The sequence below is a fragment of the Silurus meridionalis genome, chromosome 26, assembly GCF_014805685.1.
Source record: "Silurus meridionalis isolate SWU-2019-XX chromosome 26, ASM1480568v1, whole genome shotgun sequence".
Classification (NCBI taxonomy): Eukaryota; Metazoa; Chordata; class Actinopteri; order Siluriformes; family Siluridae; genus Silurus; species Silurus meridionalis.
In genome coordinates this window covers 2,725,325-2,750,291 of record NC_060909.1, presented here as the reverse complement: position 1 = coordinate 2,750,291, position 24,967 = coordinate 2,725,325, and the positions used below count along the sequence as shown (strand labels likewise).

General features: G+C 41.7%; 2 protein-coding genes across 4 annotated transcripts in view; both read right to left on the bottom strand.

Moving 5' to 3' along the window:
• The window catches only part of crtc3 (CREB regulated transcription coactivator 3), a 34,703-nt gene extending 22,561 nt beyond the window's left edge, over nucleotides 1-12,142 (bottom strand). For all 3 annotated transcript variants that reach the window (XM_046840707.1, XM_046840708.1, XM_046840709.1), the window contains exons 1-3: nucleotides 10,626-12,142; nucleotides 4,091-4,201; nucleotides 2,441-2,572 (exon numbers count right to left, since the gene is read on the bottom strand). In XM_046840707.1, coding sequence (XP_046696663.1) covers nucleotides 2,441-2,572; nucleotides 4,091-4,201; nucleotides 10,626-10,760 — 378 coding nt within the window. In that variant the 5' untranslated portion in view covers nucleotides 10,761-12,142. The remainder of the gene's footprint in view (nucleotides 1-2,440; nucleotides 2,573-4,090; nucleotides 4,202-10,625) is intronic.
• Nucleotides 12,143-15,842: 3,700 nt separating this feature from the next.
• iqgap1 (IQ motif containing GTPase activating protein 1) overlaps nucleotides 15,843-24,967 on the bottom strand; it is a 50,045-nt gene continuing 40,920 nt past the window's right edge. The window contains exons 22-37 of the mRNA XM_046840200.1: nucleotides 24,821-24,890; nucleotides 24,337-24,701; nucleotides 24,084-24,247; nucleotides 23,760-23,984; nucleotides 22,616-22,756; nucleotides 22,319-22,403; nucleotides 21,133-21,365; nucleotides 20,921-21,053; nucleotides 20,726-20,828; nucleotides 20,150-20,285; nucleotides 19,778-19,865; nucleotides 19,469-19,678; nucleotides 18,988-19,151; nucleotides 18,562-18,684; nucleotides 17,941-18,049; nucleotides 15,843-17,078 (exon numbers count right to left, since the gene is read on the bottom strand). Of these exons, the coding sequence (XP_046696156.1) occupies nucleotides 16,965-17,078; nucleotides 17,941-18,049; nucleotides 18,562-18,684; nucleotides 18,988-19,151; nucleotides 19,469-19,678; nucleotides 19,778-19,865; nucleotides 20,150-20,285; nucleotides 20,726-20,828; nucleotides 20,921-21,053; nucleotides 21,133-21,365; nucleotides 22,319-22,403; nucleotides 22,616-22,756; nucleotides 23,760-23,984; nucleotides 24,084-24,247; nucleotides 24,337-24,701; nucleotides 24,821-24,890 (2,463 nt within the window). The 3' untranslated portion in view covers nucleotides 15,843-16,964. The remainder of the gene's footprint in view (nucleotides 17,079-17,940; nucleotides 18,050-18,561; nucleotides 18,685-18,987; nucleotides 19,152-19,468; nucleotides 19,679-19,777; nucleotides 19,866-20,149; nucleotides 20,286-20,725; nucleotides 20,829-20,920; nucleotides 21,054-21,132; nucleotides 21,366-22,318; nucleotides 22,404-22,615; nucleotides 22,757-23,759; nucleotides 23,985-24,083; nucleotides 24,248-24,336; nucleotides 24,702-24,820; nucleotides 24,891-24,967) is intronic.

Sequence of the window (24,967 nt, the reverse complement as noted above, 5' to 3'; positions counted from 1 at the left end):
TTTTTATTAAATGTACACTTTTTTTTTAAGGACAGTTGACTTCTAAACATCATCTAAATAAGACGATATTTTAAAATGTTTGAGCTTTAAAACTATTTTTTTTAACCTCATTACTTGACATTATTTTGGTGCTTTGGTGTATTTTGGGGTTATTTAGCCATAGCATGGTTGCATTCACATTCATACCGCAGGGGCCAATAATTCTGCTTTTTGCTATATAAGTTGTTTAGGTTTGAGATCCAAAGATGTGTGTTGATCAGAATTTCCGCACACGGCACCTTTCGTATGACCCTCTGGACATCGAGCAGGTTGGTGATGAAAACCAACAGCAGCTGACGACATCATTTTAACATATGGATGTAAATATCAGGAAATAAAATCTGAAATTCTGATTAATCACCCAACAATTGATCTCAAACCCAAATATCTAAATGCAGAAACCCTCATCCACAGCAAGTTACAATCATCTCAATTATACATCGCGCAGCTGAGGTCATCTATCTATCCATTCCTCTACCTACTAATCAATCTACCTATCCATCCATCTATCTACCAATCCATCTACCTACCTATCCATCCATCCGTCCATCCATCTACCTACCTATCCATCCATCCATCTACCTACCTATCCATCCATCCATTCATCTACCTATCCATCCATCCATCCATCCATCCATCCATCCATCCATCTACCTATCCATCCATCCGTCCATCCATCTACCTACCTATCCATCTATCCATCCATCTACCTACCTATCCATCCATTTATCCATCCATCTACCTACCTACCTATCCATCCATCCATCTACCTACCTATCCATCCATCTACCTACCCATCCATCCATCCATCCATCCATCCATCCATCTACCTATCCATCCATTTATCCATTCATCCACCTACCTATCCATTCATCTACCTAGCTATCCATCCATCCACCTACCTATCCATCCATCCATCCACCTACCTATCCATCCATCTACCTACCCATCCATCCATCCATCCATCCATCCATCATCCATCCATCCACCTATCCATCTATCCATCCATCTACCTACCTATCCATCCATTCATCCATCCATCTACCTACCTACCCATCCATCCATCCATCTACCTATCCATCCATCCATCTACCCATCCATCCATCCATCCATCCATCTACCTATCCATCCATCCATCCATCCATCCACCTACCTATCCATTCATCTACCTAGCTATCCATCCATCCACCTACCTATCCATCCATCCATCCACCTACCTATCCATCCATCTACCTACCTATCCATCCATCCATCCATCCATCCACCTACCCATCCATCCATCCATCTACCTACCTACCCATCCATCTACCCATCCATCTACCTATCCATCCATCCATCTACCCATCCATCTACCTATCCATCCATCCATCTACCTACCTACCCATCCATCCATCTACCTACCTACCCATCCATCTACCCATCCATCTACCTATCCATCCATCCATCCATCCACCTATTCGTCCATCCATCTTTCAATCTAATTTTCAGCATTGCAGTGGTTTTGGTTTATAATAATGAGAAAATTACATTTGTCTATCAGTCTCTGTGGACGGAAAATATTTAACCCATTAAAAAATTAACCTAAAAACAATTAAAACATTTTTAAAAAGTGCAAAAATCACAAAAACAAATGTTAAAAATTTTAAATTATATAGTGTAAACAAATCAATTAAAACTTTTGTTATTATTATTATTATTATCTTTATTATCTACGTATTTAGATGAGATTCAGTTCCTGTAGTTGCAGCTTCCTGGTTCAGGGCAGTTCATTCCCGCTTTACGGTAGTCTCGAATTTGTGAATAACATTTGTTGCCATGGTTACGAGGAACGTTTCTACTGAAAGTGTTGGCGCTTCTCAGCACAAACTATACACTGTTAAAAATGACATTAATTCAGTCTTTTTTTTTCCTTTTCATTTTACTGAATTTAAGTCATTAGTCTTGAAATGAATCAAACTCATAGGCGAGGGGTTTATGTTCTCATATTTTACGAGTAAGCGTGAACTTTAACCGCCCCTACACAATACCAGAAAAATGTGTATAATGCGACCGGAATAATGGCGAATTCGCCATAAATAGTTGAGATAAAACGCAAAAATTACCTCAGCTACACGACTCACCCACACCAACACACGTCTGAACAGCGAGACACAGTCAGGACCAGCAACAGACCCTACAGCGTTAAAAACAGCTGCCCACATGAACAAAGGTCAATAAGCACTCATGCATATCACCATTCGCTTTCTCTCTCACACACACACACAAAAATATCCGTGTTCATGCCTACAAATCTGAAAATCTACGATACTACCTTTCACATCAAAGAAATACCCCGTGATGCCCCCTATGCTGCAGTCGAGCATAGTGAGGCAGCGGTCTGGAAAAGGCATGTAAAGGATATTTGCCGGCCGTGTTTGTCGATCGGTCTGCGATGTGGCGAGTTGATACGGTTGCGGTCTCTTTGGACCGCTCTCTCGACCAGACCGTGGTGCCTGGTGCCTCTCACAGAGTCCAGAGCGGAGGGAAAGTTGCCCTAAAAATAAAAAAATAGATATTATACTGTTGTTATTCTGAAAACGGTGAAACAGATGGTGAAAGTCAGACTACAAGGATACAGATATACGAGTTATTGCACACTCTTTACTACTGAGGAGTGAATAAAGCCAGCCAGTCCTTCACTTCTGCCTCTATAGAGTTCTCCAGAGAAGAGCCTGAGCCTCCTCGTTAAACTGTAAAGTAAAGGCAGCCCTGATGATCCACCTCCCTGTAAGAGCCTGGAGGAGTGTGAACGTCCTGATATGCACTGCACACTTCATTAAGGCTTGTGCTCATCCTCCAGCTCAGCTTCTCCACCCTGTTACAGCTGTGTCATCAGAGAGATCGTCCAGATCAGACGACTCAGTGTCATACCTAAAGTCTGAGGTGTCCATGATAAACAGAATACTGAAAGCCTGTAGTGTTCATCATCATCATCATCACACACACACACACACACACACAAAACACACAGCTGCAAAAAGTGTGTTTGTCAATTTATGTGCATTGACTAGGATTAGTGTGTCGTGGCGTTTTGACAAACGCCACGACACACTAATCCTAGTCAATGCACATAAATTACCCTGGAAAGGCAAAAGTATTGGGGCACCTGACTATTCCCCTGTGCGTGCATGCGTGCATATTATATATATATATATATATATAAAACTGCTTGATTGCAAGTTCCAACCTCCGGCTTTTTAAGCTTCTGAGAAGATGTGCTACAAGATTGCATGGAGATTTTGCGCTCATTCATATACAAGTGTGTTAGTAAAATCGGGTAGGTGAAGTGAGGAGGCCTGGTGCAGGTGCAGTCAGTCATTAGACCTTCATGGAGCTGGCTTTGTGTACAGGTGCATTGTCATGCTGGAACAGGTTTGTATTTCAAGTGAAGGGGAAAGTGTCTACGATACGATCGAGTGTTTGAAGAACCGTACACGGCTGGGAAAGTTGGGTGTCCCAATACTTATGCTCCTTGGAGGACGAACTCGGGTTGATGCGTTTACACTGGTATTGTGGAGCAGAGTGGAATGTATCAGGGTGCAGAAGCATGGACAGGTGAAGGCTTTCAGATGGAAGATCTATCCATCAATAGATTTCTCCCAAAAAAAGAGATGGAGATGTGCAACCATTTTTCCAGCCAGGTTCTTTTGCAAAGCACAGGTTTACCTAAACTGGATTCGGTTTCTGATGACCAGTTCGTGAAAAGAAGCTTTATTCTGTGCAACAAGAGCACTTTCACTCGAAGCTACACAACACTTACTCTCCTGAGGGAACCTAAACAAATACGGTTGTTTGGCTCTTGGAGCACGGCGCCAGATCGGGTTTATAACCCAGATAGTCCGGCTCCGGATCGAGGAACCCGACTGAGATTGGAGTGAACGAGGGGGGAGTTCATTCTTTGCTTCTTTACATGACAGAGATTTGCATTTACTAAGGTACTATTGAAGCTTTTCCTCAACATCTTGTTTGACTTCTTTTGACTCGGTGAAGTAGAGCAGCGCAGGCCGTTTACCTGAAAATCGACGCTGGTGTTGCCGATCTGGTTGACGTTGGGCAGGGAACCACCGTAGTACTGGGCACGGCTCTGAGACAAACGGAGCTGCTGGAGCTTTTGGAACTGCACCTACAGAAGAACAAAAGTCAGGCTTTACTGTCGGTGGCTTTACAGGTTTTTTCGTTTGTTTTTTGCACAATTATAAACTTTGTTTGTGGCAAAACAGTCAATGCACACGATTTTAGATAACGAGTTTAAATTGTAAAAAAAAAAAAAAGACAAACAAAAAACATGGTTTCTGCAGTCAAATTTAAGACCTTTTTTAAAAACATTAGGAATTAAATTTAAGACATTTTTCACAACATCAAAAACACACAAACACCTTGTTGTCATTAACCGAACCATAAATTCGTTTTCTTCAAGCCAAACATCGCTCCGATAACAGAAAGCTGATTGGCTGTGGTCTCATTTGTAGTCGCAGTATAACGAATTATATTGGGTCTCGTGAAAGATAATAAACAACTACAACACGGAAACTAACAAACAAAAACATTCTGAAGTGCCGCATTTCAATGAGAATAAGAAGTAGTTATATGGACATAGGCTTAATTTTTTTTTGTTTTTTAAACTGATGGGATCAAAAGTATTGGGACACCATTATGGGGCGGGGCGGGGTATTTAAATAAGATAAAAAAATAAATATAAAAAGGAGGGACTTCCATCATTCGGATGTGGTTTGGGTTCAGACATTGTCCAGAAAACGGTCGTTTGCAAGGTGTGGTGCAGACAAGCCAAGAATGTGTACGGTTTGCATAGCTTCATGATATTGTCAAATGTTTGTGGACACCAAAGCGCAAGATTCGCAAGTTTGTTTTTTTTTTTTTTACCATCCCGTCCCAAACATCAATGTAATGGAGTGGCCTTGGTCTAAAACGGTGGTCTCCAATCATTCCCACAATGAGCTTGTGTGGGTGGGGGTTTTCATTTCCCGACCAGCCCACGTCAGATTCCACCTGTTTAGATCTTCATTTTTAATGGATTATCAGGTGTGACCTTTGGTTGGTTGGAATAAAAACCTGCACCCTCACCGACTCTTTGTGGAAAAGACTGGAAACCCCTGGTCTAAGGTGATAATCCACTGCTAGGAGTGGAGCTTTAATGCTCCTTCACCTGAGGCCGTTCTTCACCTCCACTGCAATGTCTACAACACCAGCAAAAATAAGCACTGGCTGAAGATATGCTTATTTGTGGTGTAGCTGAAGCAAAGGGGCATCTCTGATTCTACTGTTGTGCTCTCAAGTCTTGAATAGTCCCCTGGACTGAGAGACGTGTTTTGTGGCTTCAGCAGGTTCCCACCAGTGAAAAATCACCTGCGTTTTCTTCAACCCAAATGGATTTCCTGTTCTTGAGTGTGTATGAAAAGGCTGATATCTTTGAAGAATTTCAGTCAGGTTTTAGGCCCCATCATAGCACAGAAACTGCTCTAGTTAAAATAACTAATGACCTGTTTTTAGCTTCAGACCAAGGCTTCATCTCGCTGTTGGTTTTACTAGATCTTAGTGCTGCATTCGACACTATAGACCATGATCTCCTCCTAGATCGCTTACAAAATTACATCGGCATTCAGGGACAGGCATTAAGCTGGTTTAAATCCTACCTGTCCGATCGTTACCATTTCGTAGATTTGAATGGAGAGCTATCCAGGCTAATGCAAGTAAATTATGGCGTGCCGCAAGGTTCAGTTCTAGGACCCCTGCTCTTCACAATATACATGCTTCCGTTAGGAAATATTATTAGAAGGCATGGAATTAGCTTCCATTGTTATGCTGATGATACTCAGCTATATATTTCATCTAAACCAGGCGATACAGCTCAATTAACCCGGATGACTGAGTGTGTTAAGGAACTAAGAGATTGGATGACCCATAACTTTCTACTTTTAAATTCTGATAAGACTGAGATTTTGCTCATCGCCCAAAAACTGGTATACAGACGCTCCAGCATCTCAACCTGCATTTAGACGGATGTTCTGTAACCACTAGTTCAACGGTAAAAGACCTGGGTGTTATTTTAGACAGCGACTTGTCTTTCAAAAATCACATCAATCAGGTTACAAAACAGCCTTCTTTCACCTTAGAAATATTTCTAAGCTAAGAAATATGTTGTCTATATCCGATGCAGAGAAGCTCGTCCATGCGTTTATGACCTCCAGAATAGACTACTGTAATGCGTTACTAGGTGGATGTCCTGCATCATTAATAAACAAGCTTCAGTTAGTCCAGAATGCAGCAGCCAGAGTTCTTACAAGGTCAAAAAAATATGATCACATAACCCCGATCTTATCGTCCCTACATTGGCTTCCTGTTAAGTTTCGAATAGACTACAAACTATTACTTCTCACTTATAAAGCACTAAATGGTTTGGCTCCGTGTATCTATCCAGTCTTTTATCACGCTACAATCCGCCACGCCCCTGAGATCTCAAAACTCTGGGCTTCTAGTAGTTCCTAGAATAGCAAAGTCCACTAAAGGTGGTAGAGCATTTTCACATTTAGCTCCTAAACTCTGGAATAGTCTTCCTGACGGTGTTCGGGGCTCAGACACACTCACCCAATTTAAGTGTAGATTAAAACGATCTTTTAGCAAAGCCTACACATAACACACATCACATCATAACCTTGTGCTCCAGAACATCTGATCACATGCACATTATCAACTTGTGCTGTTAATATCATGAACAGCAGCTACGCTAATTCCTCTCCACTGCTTCTCTTTCTCCCCATCCCGAGGCATCCTGAGGTTGCTCCAGCTCCAGTCACCTCCCACCTCGTGATGATTACGGACCTTTAAAGAAGTAGATGCCGAACTCACAAACATCCTGAACCATCTAGAGACGTACCAGTGCCATTTGGATCCCGCTACATGTGTGGAGTTTTGACATTGGACCTCCTGGAGTGTTTAAAGGCTCTGGCATGGAGAAGCTGATGCTGGATCTGTGGTGATCACAAATGCTGAGCTTATAAAACTCGGAGCTACTAACCATATAGACTGTTTAAGACTGCAGAAAGAACATTACTTATAATCTTATACTCCAGTAATCATGTTAGTTCTCACTCTCCAGTGTTCTGTATTGTTGAAAGATTTATGATCAAACTCTTGATGTCACCCAGATGAGGATGGGTTCCCCTTTTGAGTCTGGTTCCTCTCAAGGTTTCTTCCTCATAACATCTAAGGGAGTTTTTCCTTGCCACAGTCGCCACGGCTTGCTCATCAGGGACAAATGCACACCATTCACCATCACTGTTGATTTGTGTAAAGCTGCTTTGAGACAATGTCTGTTGTGAAAAGCGCTATACAAATAAACTTGACTTGACTTGACTTGATATCATGCTCACATACACCAGATCTGGAGGAAACTTCTAGCTCCTGTATGTTGATATCTGAACGTATACCAAGATCTGGATACTTGATTCCGATTGGCTGGAAGGAAGGTGGTTTCTGTTTCTCCCCTAATTAATATACACTATATGACCAAAAGTATTAGGACACCTGATTTTTCCATCCATATGTGGTTCTTCTTCAAACTGTTGAATTGTATAGTATCTCTGAATGCGAGAACACAAACTTGTCACTTGCTCCAGCATTACAATGCACAAAGCAAACTCCAGGAAGATCTGCTTTACATGGGTTGGAGTGAAAGATCTTCTGCCATAGAGCTTTAACCCTACTGAACAATAAATGTAAATGCTGACTGCACCTCAGGCCTCCTCACCTCACCTTCATCAGTACCCAAATTCACTCACACTCTTGTGGACAAATCTCTGAAGAAGAAGAACCCAAAGATGTTGGTTTGAAAACCCAACAAAACTCGCTGATTCTATGAAAAGATTTTTTTCATTGATCGAACTGGAAACAAACATGTCGTGCAAAGCAAAAGAACAAAAAGACAGAAATACATCAATCGAGACGTTCGCTCAAACTCCATTCTGTCATCTTGCCTTCATAACCAACAATCATTACCCGTCAATCACGCCGTCTCCTCTCGAGACAAGTTTCAGTACATCGCCAACCCACGGAGAATATTTTTATTAAAAATTCCTGTCATGCAGAAAAATTGTTCGCTACAATGTTGAGTATCTCGATGTACATGCAGCACAAAGCCATTCATTCTCCCACCTAAACGCCTCAAGCACCCAATCGAGTGAGATAAAATAGTATCCAGCAAAGAAAGGGACGCTTTATAAAAAGAGAGAATCTCTGGAGTCTTGCACGTCTCCTTCTCCTGCGCTCTTACATCGTAAGTGTGAAACGACGAAAAGGAAGGTTGTGGCCTGGAGGACTTTAAAAGATCTGTGGGATTTGATAATGTAGCGATTGAAACATTTATATAACAAAGTAATTTTTAAAAAATTACACTATGTCCAAAAGTTTGTGGACACCTGACCACCAAGATTGGCACGTCCAGTTCCAAATAGGGTTGAAGCTCTACAGCAGAAGATCTCCCATTCCAACCTATGTAAAGCAGATCTTCATGGAGCTGGTTTTGTGCACAGCGGCACCGTCATGCTGGAACGGGTCTGGGTCTCCCTATACGATTGTGTACATTTTGGGAACAGCTTGGTGAAGAAAGACATATGGCTGGAACAATCAGGTTTCCTAATACTTTTGTCCGTAAAGTGTGCATAGGGATTGCATGCGAACGAAATGAAAGTTTTGCTTTTATTTAAAAGTAGAATGAAACCTTTTATTCGTTTAATGATTGTTGCTGCTCCATCAGCTGTCAAGGTTTATTCGGAAAAGACCGTTACTAAGGAGGATCGTTTTTTAGATGAGCTAAAGAACGTCAGGTGCAGCTTCCTGGACCACAATGTGGCAGAAACAGAATGTGATAGTAAAAAAAAAAAAGGGCAAAAATCAATAACTTGCCATTCGCATTACATCATCACACCACAAGGTTTCATTGACGGCACAATAAGAGCGACGTGACGCCCCCGATTGCCTGGTTACAGCAGCCGTCTCTGAGACGTGCACTCCCTTTGGTGTAACACTAAGGACGGGAAGTCGTTCAGGAAGAGCAGACATTAAATGGAAGTCAGGTTTAAAGTGTGCATGGTGAGTTGAAGTGCTTGTTGTGGAGAGAACGTCTCGGTGATCCTACTCACTCTCCGAATAGAAAAAAAAAAGCACGAAGAAGAATGAGAGTTTAATTGTGACATTATACAAGACCCGAAGCGAATCTGGGGTAATGTTCATAGCGTCCGAGAGTGGAGTCCGAGGAGGATAACAGACGCCCCGCTGAAGCAATAACGCAGCTATAATGCAGATAATTTCCTTCCTTTTAGCGACTAAGTGCACGTTTCACATCCATGAACATGATGCATGGTGAGAAGTGCATGCACAGTTATGCTGCAATCAGTGTTTATGTGCATGGTGTTTGCTGAGGGGTGCATATACAGTTGTGCTATAATCGGTGTTTAGTTGAATATAGATGCATAACGCAGCACTTAAATCAATGTTTAGAGGAATGATGCATTGTTTATTGTGAGAAGTGCATCCACGGTTATCAGTTAATCAGTATTTAAATGCATGCACAATTATGTCTAAATAAAATTTTGGATGCATGATGCACAGTGCATGCATTAATCAGTGTTTGGGTGCATGGTGATGCATGGTGAGACTTGCGCACGGTTCTGTCCTAATCAGCGTTAGGTTGAACGGAGACGCATAATGCGACACTTAGTGTTTAGAGGCATAATGCATGATGTATAGTGAGAGATGCATGCACAATAATGCCTAATCAGTGTTCAGATGCACAGTGATGCATCCACAGTTATGCTGTAATCAATGTTCATATGCATGATGATGCATGGTGAGTGACTACATAGTTATGTTATAATCAGTGTTTAGATGCATGGAGATGCATCATGCAACTCTTAAATCGGTGTTTCGACGGATGATGCATGGTGTATGGTGAGGAGCGTGCATCCACAGTTATGTCCTAATCAGATGTATAATGCATGGTGAGAAGTGCATACACAATTAGTGTTTACTTGTATGGTGATGCATAATGCAAGTGTTTAAATGCATGATGCATTTGGTGAGGAATGCATGCACAGTGATGCTGTAACCAGTGTTCAGATGCATGATGAAAAGCCCAGATGGTGTAGTGTTTAGATGCATGGAGAATCATGCATCAAGATGCGTAGTGCATGGTGAATCATACATGCCTCACCATGCACTGTGCATGTGGATGGTGAAGCATGCATTCACAGTCGGGTCTTGATCAGAATTTAGATGAATGCACAGTTATATCTAACCAGTGTTCAGACGCATGATGCATAGAAAAGTGCATAGAGTTGCGTCCTAATCAGTGTAAATATTCATGGTGCACTTTTATACTGTAATCAGTGAGCAGAAATTGTCTCTGAAATGTGTCATTACGGTAAACAGTCTCCCTGGTGGCACCGACTCGAATCAGAACCAGAACCCCTGCAGGACCCATTAAAAAAAAAACTTAACACCAAAATACACCAGATTGCTCCTACTCTATTTACCCTTGAGACTGTGAGATCCGTCATGAGCTGCTCGAAGGCCCGCGTTTCCTCCGCTTGTTTCTGGTTATGCAGCGCGATCTTCTCGCTGAACTTCCTCGGGTTGGAGGAGCTACTCGAGCCCGGGGATCCGGACATGATGTAGGCCGCAAGAGTTTTTGAGCAAAGAAAAAAAAAGGAAGAAAAGAAAGAAAACCACAACCAAATAAAGGAAAACAAATGTCCAATGTTCAGCTATTTTCCAGCTCGCAATCCTGTAGAAGCTGTAAAATGCGAATCATTTTTTTGTGAAGGAAAAATAAAATGATAATCAAAATAGTGAGACGTCGTCAGCTGTCAAAAAGTCGGTCCAGGGAGAAAAAAGTGTTAAAACTAAATTAAAAATAAGAGACAGAGTTAAGCTAATCAACGTGTTAATGGCGTATTGACGTGAAAAATAATTACTATTTATATATTGATGTTAATATAAAACGAATAATTAAAAGTATATAACTTTTTCCCCCAAACTGCGCTGATTAGCTAGCCGGTTTAGCCGCGCTGGCTAGTTTGCTAGCTAAGTCGTATCCGAGCCATTTTTTAATTCATTTGGGGTTTCTTTTGGAGATTTTATATATAAATATAAAGGTTAAGATTATGATTTGGTACTAAATATTGATTATGGCGAAGTAATTTGTGGGCAACTTTCGGAAAATTAGCTTTGAGTAGCAGGAACTTGCTTAAGCTAGTCAGATAGGTACAATTATTTTAAATGGATTATTGTGTAACACCGGATTGAGGTGTGTTTCGAAGATTTATAAATTTATATATTTTAATTGGTTTTGAAATTATTGTTCTGTTTCACGGGGGGGTTTTCACCATCCAATCGCACCGTGAAGCGCCGCGGATCCGCGGACAGAGCTAGCAGGCAGGCAGCGCTTGGAACTCGGTCAGAACTACCGCAGCTCCGCTCCTTCCTGCGTGAAGTTCTTACGCAAGTTTTTAGCGAAATAAATCAACACTAAACTGGGAAAAAAATAACAAAAAACATTCAAAATGTGTTTTTCCGTCTCCTGAACTGCCGAGGATGAACTTTTGTTTCCCCGAAATTTCTTCAACAAGTGGTCCGGGCTGCGTCTCCGGAGCTCCGCCGTGTTCCGCCTATTAATTACCCCAAAGCCCGAAGTCCCGACTCACTACCGCGCTCCAATCCCCGACTTCGATCCGACCCTGGTGTCCGATCGATCCGCTGTCATCCGAAAAAAAAAAAAACAAACAAACGCCCGCACACACTCTGTGAAGTGTCAGATTGTCAAATCCCGGCCATCCGATATAATGAAATCTTCCCCCGATCAGCACCGCCGTGGTCACATCCGTGCGGACTGGAGGGCGCTGGGACGCGGGGTTTCGGTTCACACAGAGCCGCGGCCTCGCTTCGGGTTCACTCCGGTGCCTTTTAATCGCCGAATGAAATGGAGACAAAAAACCAAAAATAAATATACACACACGCGCTCGTATACAATCGAGCCTTCTTCCGAAGTGGATGTCAGTTTTGTATAAAAAGTTTGTCCGCAAGACGGCGGTGGAGCTTCCTTAAAGAGACAGAACTGTCCAGGGGCCAGTAGAGGTAGAGAGGTAGAGAGAGAGGTAGAGAGGTAGAGAGGTAGAGAGAGGTAGAGAGGTAGAGAGAGAGAGAGAGAGAGAGAGAGAGAGAGAGAGAGAGAGAGTGTGTGTGTGTAATCATCTGGGGTACAATACGGTGGAGTGGAGGAGAATGGAGGAGATAAATAAGGCTAGATTGGGCACGGTAGAGTGGGGTACAGGTTGGGGCAAATTGAGGTAGGGTAAAATTGAGTAGGATAGGGTGGAGAGGGCTAGAGTTGGGTAGATTTGGTTAAGGTAGTGTAGGCTGGCATGGGGTAGGGTAGATTACGGTAGAGTAGGGTGGTGTAGATTGTGATAAAGTAGAGTAGGGTGGTGTGGATTGGGGTAGGTGGTGTAGATTGTGATAAAGTAGAGTAGGGTGGTGTGGATTGGGGTAGGGTGGTGTAGATTGTGAAAGTAGAGTAGGGTAGTGTGGATTGGGGTAGGGTGGTGTAGATTGTGAAAGTAGAGTAGGGTAGTGTGGATTGGGGTAGGGTGGTGTAGATTGTGAAAGTAGAGTAGGGTAGTGTGGATTGGGGTAGGGTGGTGTTGATTAGAATAGGGTAAAGTTGGTTAGAGTGGGTGGAATGGTGTATGGTACAGTAGAGTAGGGTGAAGTGGGATAGATTGGGGTAGGATATAATAGGGCAGAGAGGAATGCGGCAGGGTAGACTGAGGTAGGGTAGAGAGGAGTAGGGTAGGGTGGAGTGGGGTATTTTGGGGTAGGGTAAAGTAGAATGGATTGGGTGTGAGTGGGGTAGAAAATTATAGAGTGGGGTGGAGGGGCAGCGTGGGTAAAATATTATAGAGTGGGGGGTTAGAATATTATAGAGTGGGGTGGGGGAGGGTAGAATATTGTAGAGTGGGGTGGAGGGAAGGTAGGGTAGAAAATTATAGAGTGGGGTGGAGGGGCAGCGAGGGTAAAATATTGTAGAGTGGGGTGGAGGGGTAGGGTAGAATATTATAGAGTGGGGTAGGGTAGAATATTATAGAGTGGGGTGGAGGGGCTGTAGGGTAGAATATAGAGTGGGGTGGAGGGGTAGGGTAGAATATTATAGAGTGGGGTGGAGGGGCTGTAGGGTAGAATATTATAGAGTGGGGTGGAGGGGGCTGTAGGGTAGAATATTATAGAGTGGGGTGGAGGGGGCTGTAGGGTAGAATATTATAGAGTGGGGTGGAGGGGTAGGGTAGAATATTATAGAGTGGGGTGGAGGGGCTGTAGGGTAGAATATTATAGAGTGGGGTGGAGGGCTGTAGGGTAGAATATTATAGAGTGGGGTGGAGGGCTGTAGGGTAGAATATTATAGAGTGGGGTGAAGGGTGGGGGTAGGGTAGAATATTATAGAGTGGGGTGGAGGGCTGTAGGGTAGAATATTATAGAGTGGGGTGGAGGGGGCTGTAGGGTAGAATATTATAGAGTGGGGTGGAGGGGCAGCGTGAGGGTAAAATATTATAGAGTGGGGGGTAGAATATTATAGAGTGGGGTGGAGGGGTAGGGTAGAATATTATAGAGTGGGGGGTAGAATATTATACAGTGGGGTAGAGGGGAGGTAGAATATTGTAGAGTGGGGTGGAGGGGAAGGGTAGGGTAGAAAATTATAGAGTGGGGTGGAGGGGCAGCGAGGGTAAAATATTGTAGAGTGGGGTGGAGGGGTAGGGTAGAATATTATAGAGTGGGGTAGGGTAGAATATTATAGAGTGGGGTGGAGGGGCTGTAGGGTAGAATATAGAGTGGGGTGGAGGGGTAGGGTAGAATATTATAGAGTGGGGTGGAGGGGCTGTAGGGTAGAATATTATAGAGTGGGGTGGAGGGCTGTAGGGTAGAATATTATAGAGTGGGGTGGAGGGGGCTGTAGGGTAGAATATTATAGAGTGGGGTGGAGGGGTAGGGTAGAATATTATAGAGTGGAGTGGAGGGGGCTGTAGGGTAGAATATTATAGAGTGGGGTGGAGGGGCTGTAGGGTAGAATATTATAGAGTGGGGTGGAGGGGGCTGTAGGGTAGAATATTATAGAGTGGGGTGGAGGGGTAGGGTAGAATATTATAGAGTGGGGTGGAGGGCTGTAGGGTAGAATATTATAGAGTGGGGTGGAGGGCTGTAGGGTAGAATATTATAGAGTGGGGTGGAGGGGCAGCGTAGGGTAGAATATTATAGAGTGGGGTGAAGGGTGGGGGTAGGGTAGAATATTATAGAGTGGGGTGGAGGGGGTGAGGGGTGCAGGGTAGAATATTATACAGTGGGGTAGAGGGGGGAGGTAGAATATTGTAAAGGGGGTAAGGGGACATCACTCATTAGGAGTGATGAGGATGGACAGGGAGGATGGAGAGTCCTAAAAGAAAGATAAATGACAGGAAAAATGACTAATGAATGCAGAAAAGCTTAAATGTACTGATCTAATTCCAATGCTACTGTAGATCCTGACAGAAATCCAACTTTAGTGGCTCCTTTCAACCTTCCAGCTCTGCCTGGTTAATTCTCAATAAAATATCCAAAGACGTGTCAAAGTTTAGGGAAGAATCACGTATGTCTGAAAAAAAAAAAAAAAAAAAGTGTTTCAATTCTTTTGTCCATATAATGTTTTAGAACGTGATTCTGATTAGAGTCTTCTATTGCTATGTTCAATTTATTATTAAAGATTTTTTTTTCTAAAAAGCTTAGGACTAAATTTCTATTAACTGGGGGGGAAAAAAGAAAAAAAGAATAAGTTCTCAAAGGGGTAAAAGTTTTACAGTCCAGACATTGGTCATTGAATTCTGACAGGGTGGGTATTTTTTGGGGAATTTTCTTCTGATAATAAAAGTGTGTTAGTTTTCAGTGTCCCATCGTGTGTAAATAATTGAATCGAATTGAATTGAATTGAATTGATTGTTAAACTAAAATTTTTTTTCCCAAAATCAAGATTTATTTAATTTGTTGTTTAGGCACTGATCCCATTTATCTTCGGTGTATGCGGTGATGGTCTCAGATCTGTGAAAGGTATAAAGCATTTTTCTCGTTTTGTAGATAATGCTTTTTTTTTTTTTTGCTGGCTCTGTCTGCTTGATCATTACCAGAGATCCCTGGATGTCCAGGTTGACCATGGGATGGTTTTCAGAGCTGCTTTGAGCATTCCAGAAACTGTTCCTCACCTGCTATTTTTACACAACAACAATCTGTAGCCATTGTAGCACAAGAAATGGAATGAAGATAAAAACAAATCGTCCAGTGTACATAAGTTCTGCAGTCCTTGTCCACGACAGAGATCATAATAGAATCCCAAAGCTGGATTGAGCTGACAAGAGGGCTATGCTAACTCAAACAATCACTCTGTACAACCGTGATGAGCTGAAAAGCATCTCAGAATGCACAGCACGTCCATGGTGATAGAACTGGCTGCAGAACATAGGACATGGGTATTGGATTCAGGGAGGTGGGAGTTTAGTGGTTAAGGCATTGACCTCTGGATTGGAAGGTCACAAGTTCAAAACCCTCAACCATTTATTTGTAAGTATAATTTGTAATGCTAGAAATGGTTCTGAGAACTTTGAAAAAAAAAACCCAAAAGAACAAGCAGGAACCAAAGCAAAAAATTCAAGAAAGTAAAACAATTTACAAAGATATAATTATTTATTTATTTATTTATTTTCCATCCAGCTTTTCAGTGATTGTCCTATAAATTTTTTTTATTTTTGGTGCTGAGGGCTATTCAGTACCCGCTTCTTCTTTTTCTTCTTTTTTTTTTTTGTTTAAAGGCACAAAAAAAATAATAATCACGCTTCTCACATCTTACACATTTCTGTAATATCAGCGATTCAAGTGCTTCTGATTGTACAGTAAGTCTTAAAGGGGGAGAAAAAAAAAAAAGTAAACAAAACAATAACGAAATCTCAAAACACCAGCCTACCATGACGCCATGCAGAAGGATGGAGTGTTCACACACCACCGAAATTCTTTGAATTTTTTCAGGTGTTTGGGCGGTGCAGAGGGAAATGAAGGTAAGAAAGAAAAAGTGAGCCGATTTATATGATCGTGTACTGTAGCATTTACGTCTATAGTCCTTCCGATATATTTAAAGGAAGTGAAAAACCCAGACTCCATGTTCTGCCTTTGGCTGTCATAATTAAGATCGCTGTGTGATATCTGAGCACTTTACACCCAACAGTCTATTCGAGTAAAGACAGTATAAAATAAATGCAAAGGAAAAAAGAAATAAGCCGAAGAAATCCATAAATCCATACAGCATCTGATAGATGAGAGGGGAGAAATAGGTACATCGATAGATATCTTTTCCAATAAATTACAACTCTTGACAAAAACAGTGACATTGCAATTTCCGAACGTGGAGAAAAAGCCAGTTGATGTGGATTCACTGTGATAAATATCATTTTGGCTGCATTTTTCCCTCTATGACAAACATAGTGAGAAACATGCTTTGTCCTCTCAAGGCATAAAATTTAAAGGTAACCCAAAAATCATTCTTTTTACAAATTCAAAACCCGTCGCAGGAATTTTCCTGCTGCGCAAATCGGACTAATGGATGTACATTTATCCCTTTCAAACCGTTTGTAGGTACTGAAGAATGACACGTAGCGACACGTTTCTTGACAAACAGAGGAGTATTCGGAGTAGTGCAGGGGGATAACAGGAGCGTACAGAAGGGGGGTGGATTTGGGGGCAGATGATGTGGACTCTGAGCACGGATTTGCACGTAACAGTTTATAAGGTCCTCTTCAGAGTCTCTTCTATTTGCCGTAGAATTTCTTATTAAGCAGGAAAATGAGCAGGTTGACGTTGACAGTGGCGCGATCGAACAGCTTCATGACGGCCACACCCTCGTACTGTAACTGCAGAAGATCCTGCGAATGAAGAAACAAACAGGGTTTGAAACAGCGATGAAGATTATGATCCACGTGCATGTGAAAAATGATATAAAGAACAAGCTGTGGTTATGGTATCGTCTTTCAAAGAACAAGGTGTGAATCATACCAGAGAAATGATCAGGAAAACAAAGAGCAATAAATAAATAAATAAATAAATTTTAAAAAAGGGACGAGGAAAGAACAGAGAAAAAAAAAAAAAAAAAACAGAAAAGGTAAGAAGGAAAAAAATAATAAGATAAACAACAAAAACGAGATAAGAAGCAAAAGGAAAAGAAGGAAAAGGTAAAGAAAAAGGTAAAGAAAAGATCGAAAAGAAAAAGCAAAGCAAGAAAAAAAAGAACAGAACAAAGAAAAACAGAAAATATGAGAAAAGGGGAAAAGAAGAACAGAACAAAATAAGGAAAGTCAATTCAAGTAAAAATCAGAAAAGAAGAGAAAGCAACAGAACAAGAAAAGGACAGCGAGAAGAGAAAAGACCAAAAAGACAAAAAAAACCCCAAAAAACCAGAACAAAACAAATGAGGATAGAGCAGAGGAGAAAAAGAAAAGAAGAGGGGGAGAAAAAAAATGCAGAAAACAAAAGGTAAACAAAGAAGATCAAAGAGAAAGGGGAAAAAAAAAAGGAAAAATTTTGAGCTGAATTTCTAAAACTGATGTATCTTAAAGCGTATACAGGATGTAATGGATATAAATGTAAATTGTTCATCTAATATTGTAAACATCACAAATAAAAAAAAAAGTATTGTAAAAAAATGATATAACAAAAATCCAAATAAATTAAAATACAGTAAAATAAAAAATGTGCACAGGATTTTAATATGAAGAGAATGATCTCTACCTGGTATTCTAACATTAGCGTCTCCAAATGGACTCCCATGAACTTGGCTTTAACATCGAACACTCCCACAGCCTCTGACGGAGAAATCTCGAAAATCACATTCTTAAACCTGTAAAATGTTAAAAAAAACAAAACATGATTTGTTGCAGGTTTGGCATAATTACTCTGTATGAGCAAAAGTATTGGGACACCTGACTTTTCCAGCCGTATGTGATTCTTCCCCAAACTGTTACCACCAACCTAGAGGTCCACAATTCTATTGGACGTCTTAAACAGAATTAAATTTTAGCTTCACTTAAACTACAAGTCCCAAACCTGCATGACGATGCCCCTGTGCACAAATCCAGCTTAATGAAGATATGGTTTACATGTGTTGGAGTGGAAGTTCTTATGCTAAAGAGCTCTGACCCTAGTGAACAATGAAACTGAACGCTGACTGCACCCCAGGCCTCCTCACCTCACCTACATCAGTACCAGACTTTACAAACATCCTCAGGTGTGAATGTGAAATCTCCACAAAATCTAGTGGAACATCCTCCCAGAAGAATGGGGTTTATGCACATACAAATCTCAGGTGTCCACATAGTGTGTATATATTTGTAAAATCAGGTGAATACTGACTGGTTGGTTTGCAGATCCTCGATCTCGATCAGCACTCCCTTCTCATGCAGACGTGCTGCTGTGTACTTCTGCGACGCCTGCTTGCTCTTCTTAGCCTTGTTTTCTCCAGGCTTCTTCGACACTCTGGGTAAAAGGAAAAGAAGGGTCTTGTGAGGTCCCGATAGCAAAAAAAGTCTACTTTTATGTTGATTAACATTACTCTTGGCAACAAGGTGAACTACCTCGGGATACTTTGCACACACTCGCGTATAAAACGCACACATATTTCTATACAAACGTAATTAGCAACATGGACAACTACTACTTCTAAGCTCAAGCTGTGAAGGACCTTGCACATGCATATCTTCCAGGATTCAGAATCAATTTCCTGTTCATATGACACAAAACTCTTGGAGGAAATGAAAAATCTAACCAAAATCCACTTACTTGCCCTTGGCCAGATTGTCCATGCAGGTTTTGATGTACTGGTTGTAGTAATCTATTTGTACATTGTAGAAACTGGTCTTGGAGTTCAGGGCAGAGTTGGTCTGCTGAAGTTTCACCAACTCGGCCTTCCTTCTCTGCCGATACCTCCTCTGATTTCTGATGTCCTGCACAAATAACAACATTTTCACTTTAACACCAGGTATAACGATCGATTACGAGCATATGCTCTCTCAGGTGTATAGTATATATGGGTGAGACTAAGGATTTGAATAAGAGTCGAGGGCTAAATTGTGACGTCTAGACGTCTGGGTCAGAGCATCTCCAAAACTGCAGCTCTTGTGGGATGTTCCCGGTCTGCAGTGTTCAGTATCTATCAAAAGTGCTTCAAGGAAGGAACAGTGGTGAACTGGCGACAGGGTCGTAGGCGGCCGAGGCTGGAATTATACGGATTCGCAGGTCTGATATTGGTCTGATTTGGTACCTTCGCTATGTCATTGATGAGATCCTGGTATCGGTTCTCTGGCTGTACTTTTCCCAGCTCTGCCAGTCTCTGCAGGTTGCTCTTAATCTTGTCCTTCTTGCCTTGAAGTGTGAGACTGTCGTCCACCACCGGTTTGGCCTGCTTCATCTTCTCGGGGGTCTTAGCGTCTCGGATGGCTCGCCGCTGCATGGCCCGCTGGTACTCCACCTCCTGTAGACCACACAAATCCAGAACAAGGCTTCGGTGAACATATCTGTCCATATCCATAGAGTAATCTTCCATACATGCTGCATTTCTGCTGTTTATTACCTGCTCCTGAGTTGCTGCAGTGTCCAGGATCTCAGACAGGGTTTCTCCAGGTTGGAATCGGATCACATCCACAATCAGCCTCTTGGTGCTGAAAAGAAAATGTTTGAGGGAAGATTTTTAAATAAGAGTTAAAAAGTTTATTACGGCAACTATGACTTTAACTTGGAGACAGTCAGAAAGAAAGAAAGGATGAATAGAAGGAAAGAAAGGCAGATGGGGGGAAAAAATAAGAAAGAAAGATGATTTTTGAAAAGAGAGAAAGAAAAACAGAGTTTTTACATTTTGAACTAAACAAAGAAAAGTAAGAATTATGTTGGAAAATTTGTATGATGTAAAAGTTTTTACAAAAAAGACAGAAAGAGCAGGACTTACTTCAGAAGGAGAGTCTTGGCGTCAGTTTCGGCGTTGGCTTCACCAGGAACGTCAAATTTGTTGGTAAGCGTGAGTGAGACTTCTGTCTTGCCCATCATTTCCTTGTTGGGGTCATCAGGCGGCAGTGGATTCTCCCCTGAGTGTGACGGAAAAAATCCCAACAGAAGTAAAGTTCAGTAACTATCCGAGGTCGAGGCACCGATAGCTGATTGCTGGAACTATCTGCATAAAATCCATACCATACCATAGTTTTTCCGGGTTGCGTTATACAGGACAAGAGCGGCCTCTAGAGGCAAATCACTGATGCCACGTACTGTTTATTTAAAGTGTCTATTTTTTTAATTAATTTTGGATGTAACTGTTTTTATTTATTTGGAAAGTTACTTTATGTTTCAGTTGTATGCACATCTTTTTTTCCTCAATATTTATTAATATAATGAATATATCTGATATATTTCATTTATCACATTTTCATAATTTTTATTTAATTTTTTTGTAATAAACTTCAGTAATATTTTACATGGAGTGTTGATTAATCAGCTACAGCAAGTTCGATCCTTTTCCTCGGTAACTCACCTATCAGAGACTCGATTGTCGGCACCTCTCCCAAATCTTCCAGCAGCTCGTGAATGGGATCGTTGTGCTCCGGAGCGATGGCGTCCTGATGATCTAGTAAAAGCTGTGAGATGAGGAGGAAAAAAAAATCTCTGGTGAGTCATGAAAACAGATCCTGAAATGCAGGAAAGTGTGTGTGAAGGAGCAGAAACAAACCGTGTGAGTGTTGATGATCTCGCCGATGGAGATGTAAATAACAGGTTTGCTCACGGTGACCAGGTCAGAGTACTGATCCACGTTAAATCGATCCTCCAGCGACGGGACGTCACAAGCGGCCAAGAAGAAACGTCTGATAAGAAAGATTAGAAGATGTAAGAGCAAACCCAGAGAACAGAAACATAACCAGAGTTCAGCGGAAAATGACAAACCTGAATTTCTGGTAGGAGTTGGTTAGGTACTCGTTGATGGGGTTCAAATGGGCGTTGTCGCCGAGGAACATCTTGTTCGACGCGGCGTGTTGCAGCATCTTGGCGATGGAGCCCAGGTTCCGCCGCTGATCGGTGGTCAGCTGACCTCCGGCTGACATGTCGATGATGTCAAAGGCGTCCGGAGCCACGATGGCAGGATTCATGTAGCGATAATACAACAGGTTTCCAACAATCTATAAAAAAACAAAACAAAAAGACACTATTAGATTGTGTCTGTACATAATCAGACCGACCGGCAATGAAAACGTTTGCAGTTTTTTTCACGTTTTAACAGGGCCGAGCAGAAAAAAGGAAGAGAGGATGAAAGATGGAGAAAGAGAGAGAGACAGCAGGTGCGGCTCACCTGGTGTGCACAGGAACGAAGAAGCACGAGTCTCGAAAGAGGAGTGAAGGCAAGGGCAAAGAGGGCAGCTGGAGCCAGAGGAAGACAAAAGAGATAGAGCTAGCACTCAGGATTCAAAAAAGCGAAGAATCCATGCACCACAGATGAAGGTTTTTTTTCAGGCACAGGTTTCATACAAATAATTGATTATAGCTTTATATTTGATGCATTTGGCAGACACCATTACAACTATTTCAATTATACAACTGAGCAGTTGGAGCTTAGTGGTGCTGGGATTTAAACTCATCACCTTCTGATCAAAAGTACAACATCTTAACCCCTGAGCTACCCCTTCACCTACTAATCATGTACTCCATATACTCTATATAGACAAAAGTATTGGGTTCTTCCCCAAAATGTTTTCACCAACTTTTGATACACAATTGTATTGGATATCTTTGGATGCTGTAGCATGAAATATTTCATTCACATGAACTAAGAGACTCAAACCTGTTCCAGCATGGCAATGCCCCTGTGCACAATGCAAACTCCATGAAGATATGCTCTACATGGGTTGGAGTGAATGATCTGCTAAACTGCAAATGCTATTTTAACATATTTGGAATGAATTGGAGTGCTCCGCAGGCCTCCAAAAGGAAAACGGACCCAAGCTAGTACCTCTGTGGGCTTTAAAAGAGAAACCCGACCACCCAGGAAAAGGAAGAAAACATGCGCACAACAGTCAAAACATCAACATCAAGACTGGAGGGACAATTGATTTATGGGCCAATTTCAAGCACAAACCTTCAAAATTTCGTCCTCTGTGGCATCGGGGAACTTTTCGGTCAGCGTATCCTTCAGCACTTTGGCAATGAAACGCATCCCGTAGCTGCAGACGAACAAAAGTCGATCACAGTCAGAAAGAGTGGAGCAGGAACACTGGCGCTTTTATACTGAGGCAGATCATTTAACAGGCCGGCCGGCGACTGAATATTCAAATCCAAGCATGTTGAATCGGAGTGTCTCTTTAAAACTTTGCTGATAATATATAAATATTCCCTAAAATCATTTGAGAATATCTGAGAAAGAGGGAACTCTTACGGGATTTTGTCAACGGAGACTACGATGGCTGACAGGAATTTGTCCGTCACTGTCCTCATGTTCTTAATGGAAGCTTCCAGGCGTTTTCGAACCTCTTCGTGGCTCATGGCTTGCTCTGGAGTGACATCATAAGGCAGCTTGCTATAAAGGAGAAAATATAAATATGTTTTAATAACTTGTGTTGGAAAATATTTAGCTTCTAATAAGGACAAAGTCTACATGCATGGAACCACCAATATGTGGTTCTTCCACAAACTGTCATCACAATTATATAAGATGTCTATGGATGCAGTAGCATTGAATTTCCCTTCACTTGAATAACGAGACTTAAACCTGTTTCAGCATTACAATGCCCTAGTGCACAAAGCCAGCTTAATGAAGATATTATTTATATGGGTTCGAGTGGAAGATCTACTACTCTAGAGTAGTACTCCGAACGCTGACTGCACCCCAGGCCTCGGTTTTCTGAATGAGCACAATCTCTACTAAATCTAGCGGAATATCTTCCCAGATAAGTGGAGCTTATCATAACAGCAAATGGGGACTAATATAAATCCATACCGATAGTTTTTCCGGTTTCCGGTCCGCTGTCGTTACGAGAGCGGCCTCTAGAGGCGAACCACTGACGCTACGCGCTGTTTATTTTTACATGCGAGACTGCGCTGCATAGAGAGCGCTATTTAAATGTATTTTTTATTATTAATTCTATAATTATATTTAGGAATTAAAATATTAATATTTTTTCATTTAGGAAATTTTCATTAATCAGTACTTTTTTATTGTTGTAAAAAAGTCCAGTACTATTTTACATGGAGTGTTATGTTTGTTCGGTTTTTATCCATGGGTGGATTTATTGGATTTTGGCGAGTACGATCCAGCTATGTACTATGTACGTATACATGTATGTATTTTCCTGAAAAGAAAAAGACAGGTGTCAATGTATATTTGTAGGTTGATGTACACAATTTGGGCCAAAAACGGATTTTTCTTCGGCAAGAATTCATCGACAACATCATTGAAAGTGTTTTTAGATCCATCGCTAATATATCTCTTGCACAGTATCTATAGTAACAGATAATACAAGGTCTGGTACGACATAGAAAGAGATTTTTTTTCTTTTTTTGAATAATGCATCAATTCAAACCTGGCCTCTCCAGTCTGGGACTCCATCTGGTTCACCCAGGACTTGTAAATATCCACTGGGTCGGTTTTGATGTTGAGCGTCTTGTCGTCCATGATTTCCTTCACGACCGGAGACAGGATCTGCCTCAGAGCATTCTGACCTCGAGCTCCTCTGTTGAAGCTCACCACCATTTTGATGACAGTGGGGTTTCCGGTTACAATCTCCTGGATCTGGTCCACTTTGGATCTGTTTAAATAGGGTTCAAGCTTTACCCTTGACCAATCAAAAGACTTTATGACACTACAAATACAGGTGTGACAGAAAGACCTGGATGTCGGATCTTACTTGATTTCCTCTTGCAGTGCTGTTTTGAAGAGCTTCAGCAGCAGGTACTCTTCACGCTGGTTAGATGCGTAGTTGTACAGTGTGAAAATCACAGAGTCCATGAATTTTGTGGACTTGTTCTGTGGCATTTGGAAGATCAGCTTGGCCAGGTAGGTAGGATTAGTCTGGAGAACAAAGACAAAAAAAAAAAAATTTACAAAAAAATAAAGCAAATGGTGTCCAAATAGCAAAACCTTCATGAGAGAAAAGGTACCTGCAAAAGGTAGAAAAGGTACTGATAGGCTTCCAGCTTGTCTCGCTTTTCTTTGCTGAGAGCCTTCAGGCCTCCCTTCTGCTTGTTCATCATCATGAGGTTGGACAGCTCGCCCTTGTTCTTCTTGGTCAGCTTCTTGCTGTGCGAGACCACCTCCTGCAGCGTGATCTTGTTCTTCACCAGAAGGCCGATCTTGATGTCCATCAGGTTGAGATCATTCTCCAGCTGCTGGTTGGAGCGGATGTTGGTGATCACTTCCTCCTTTAGGCGCATCAGCTCCAGCTCTTCTTGAAAGTCCTGATCACTGTGGTCCAGCAGGTGCACGAATTTACGCACAACCGCCATCGGGGGATCGTCTGCGTTGACTGTTTGACGAAAGAAAGAAATGAGAAAAAACGTTAATATTATTGAAAACTAGAACAAAGTCTAGAAGGAAAGATTTCCGATCTGGGAAAGAAAATTCGTGTCGAGATGTGGAGCTTACTGAGTGTCTTGTAGTCATCTCTTGCTTTGTTGGCCCGGATAAACGCCTGGATTTTCACCACCTCATTTATCTGAGATTTCAAAAGAAAATGGTCACAGTTTAGATCATCACGAATCGTACTCAAATTTAAGACCAAAATAGCACACG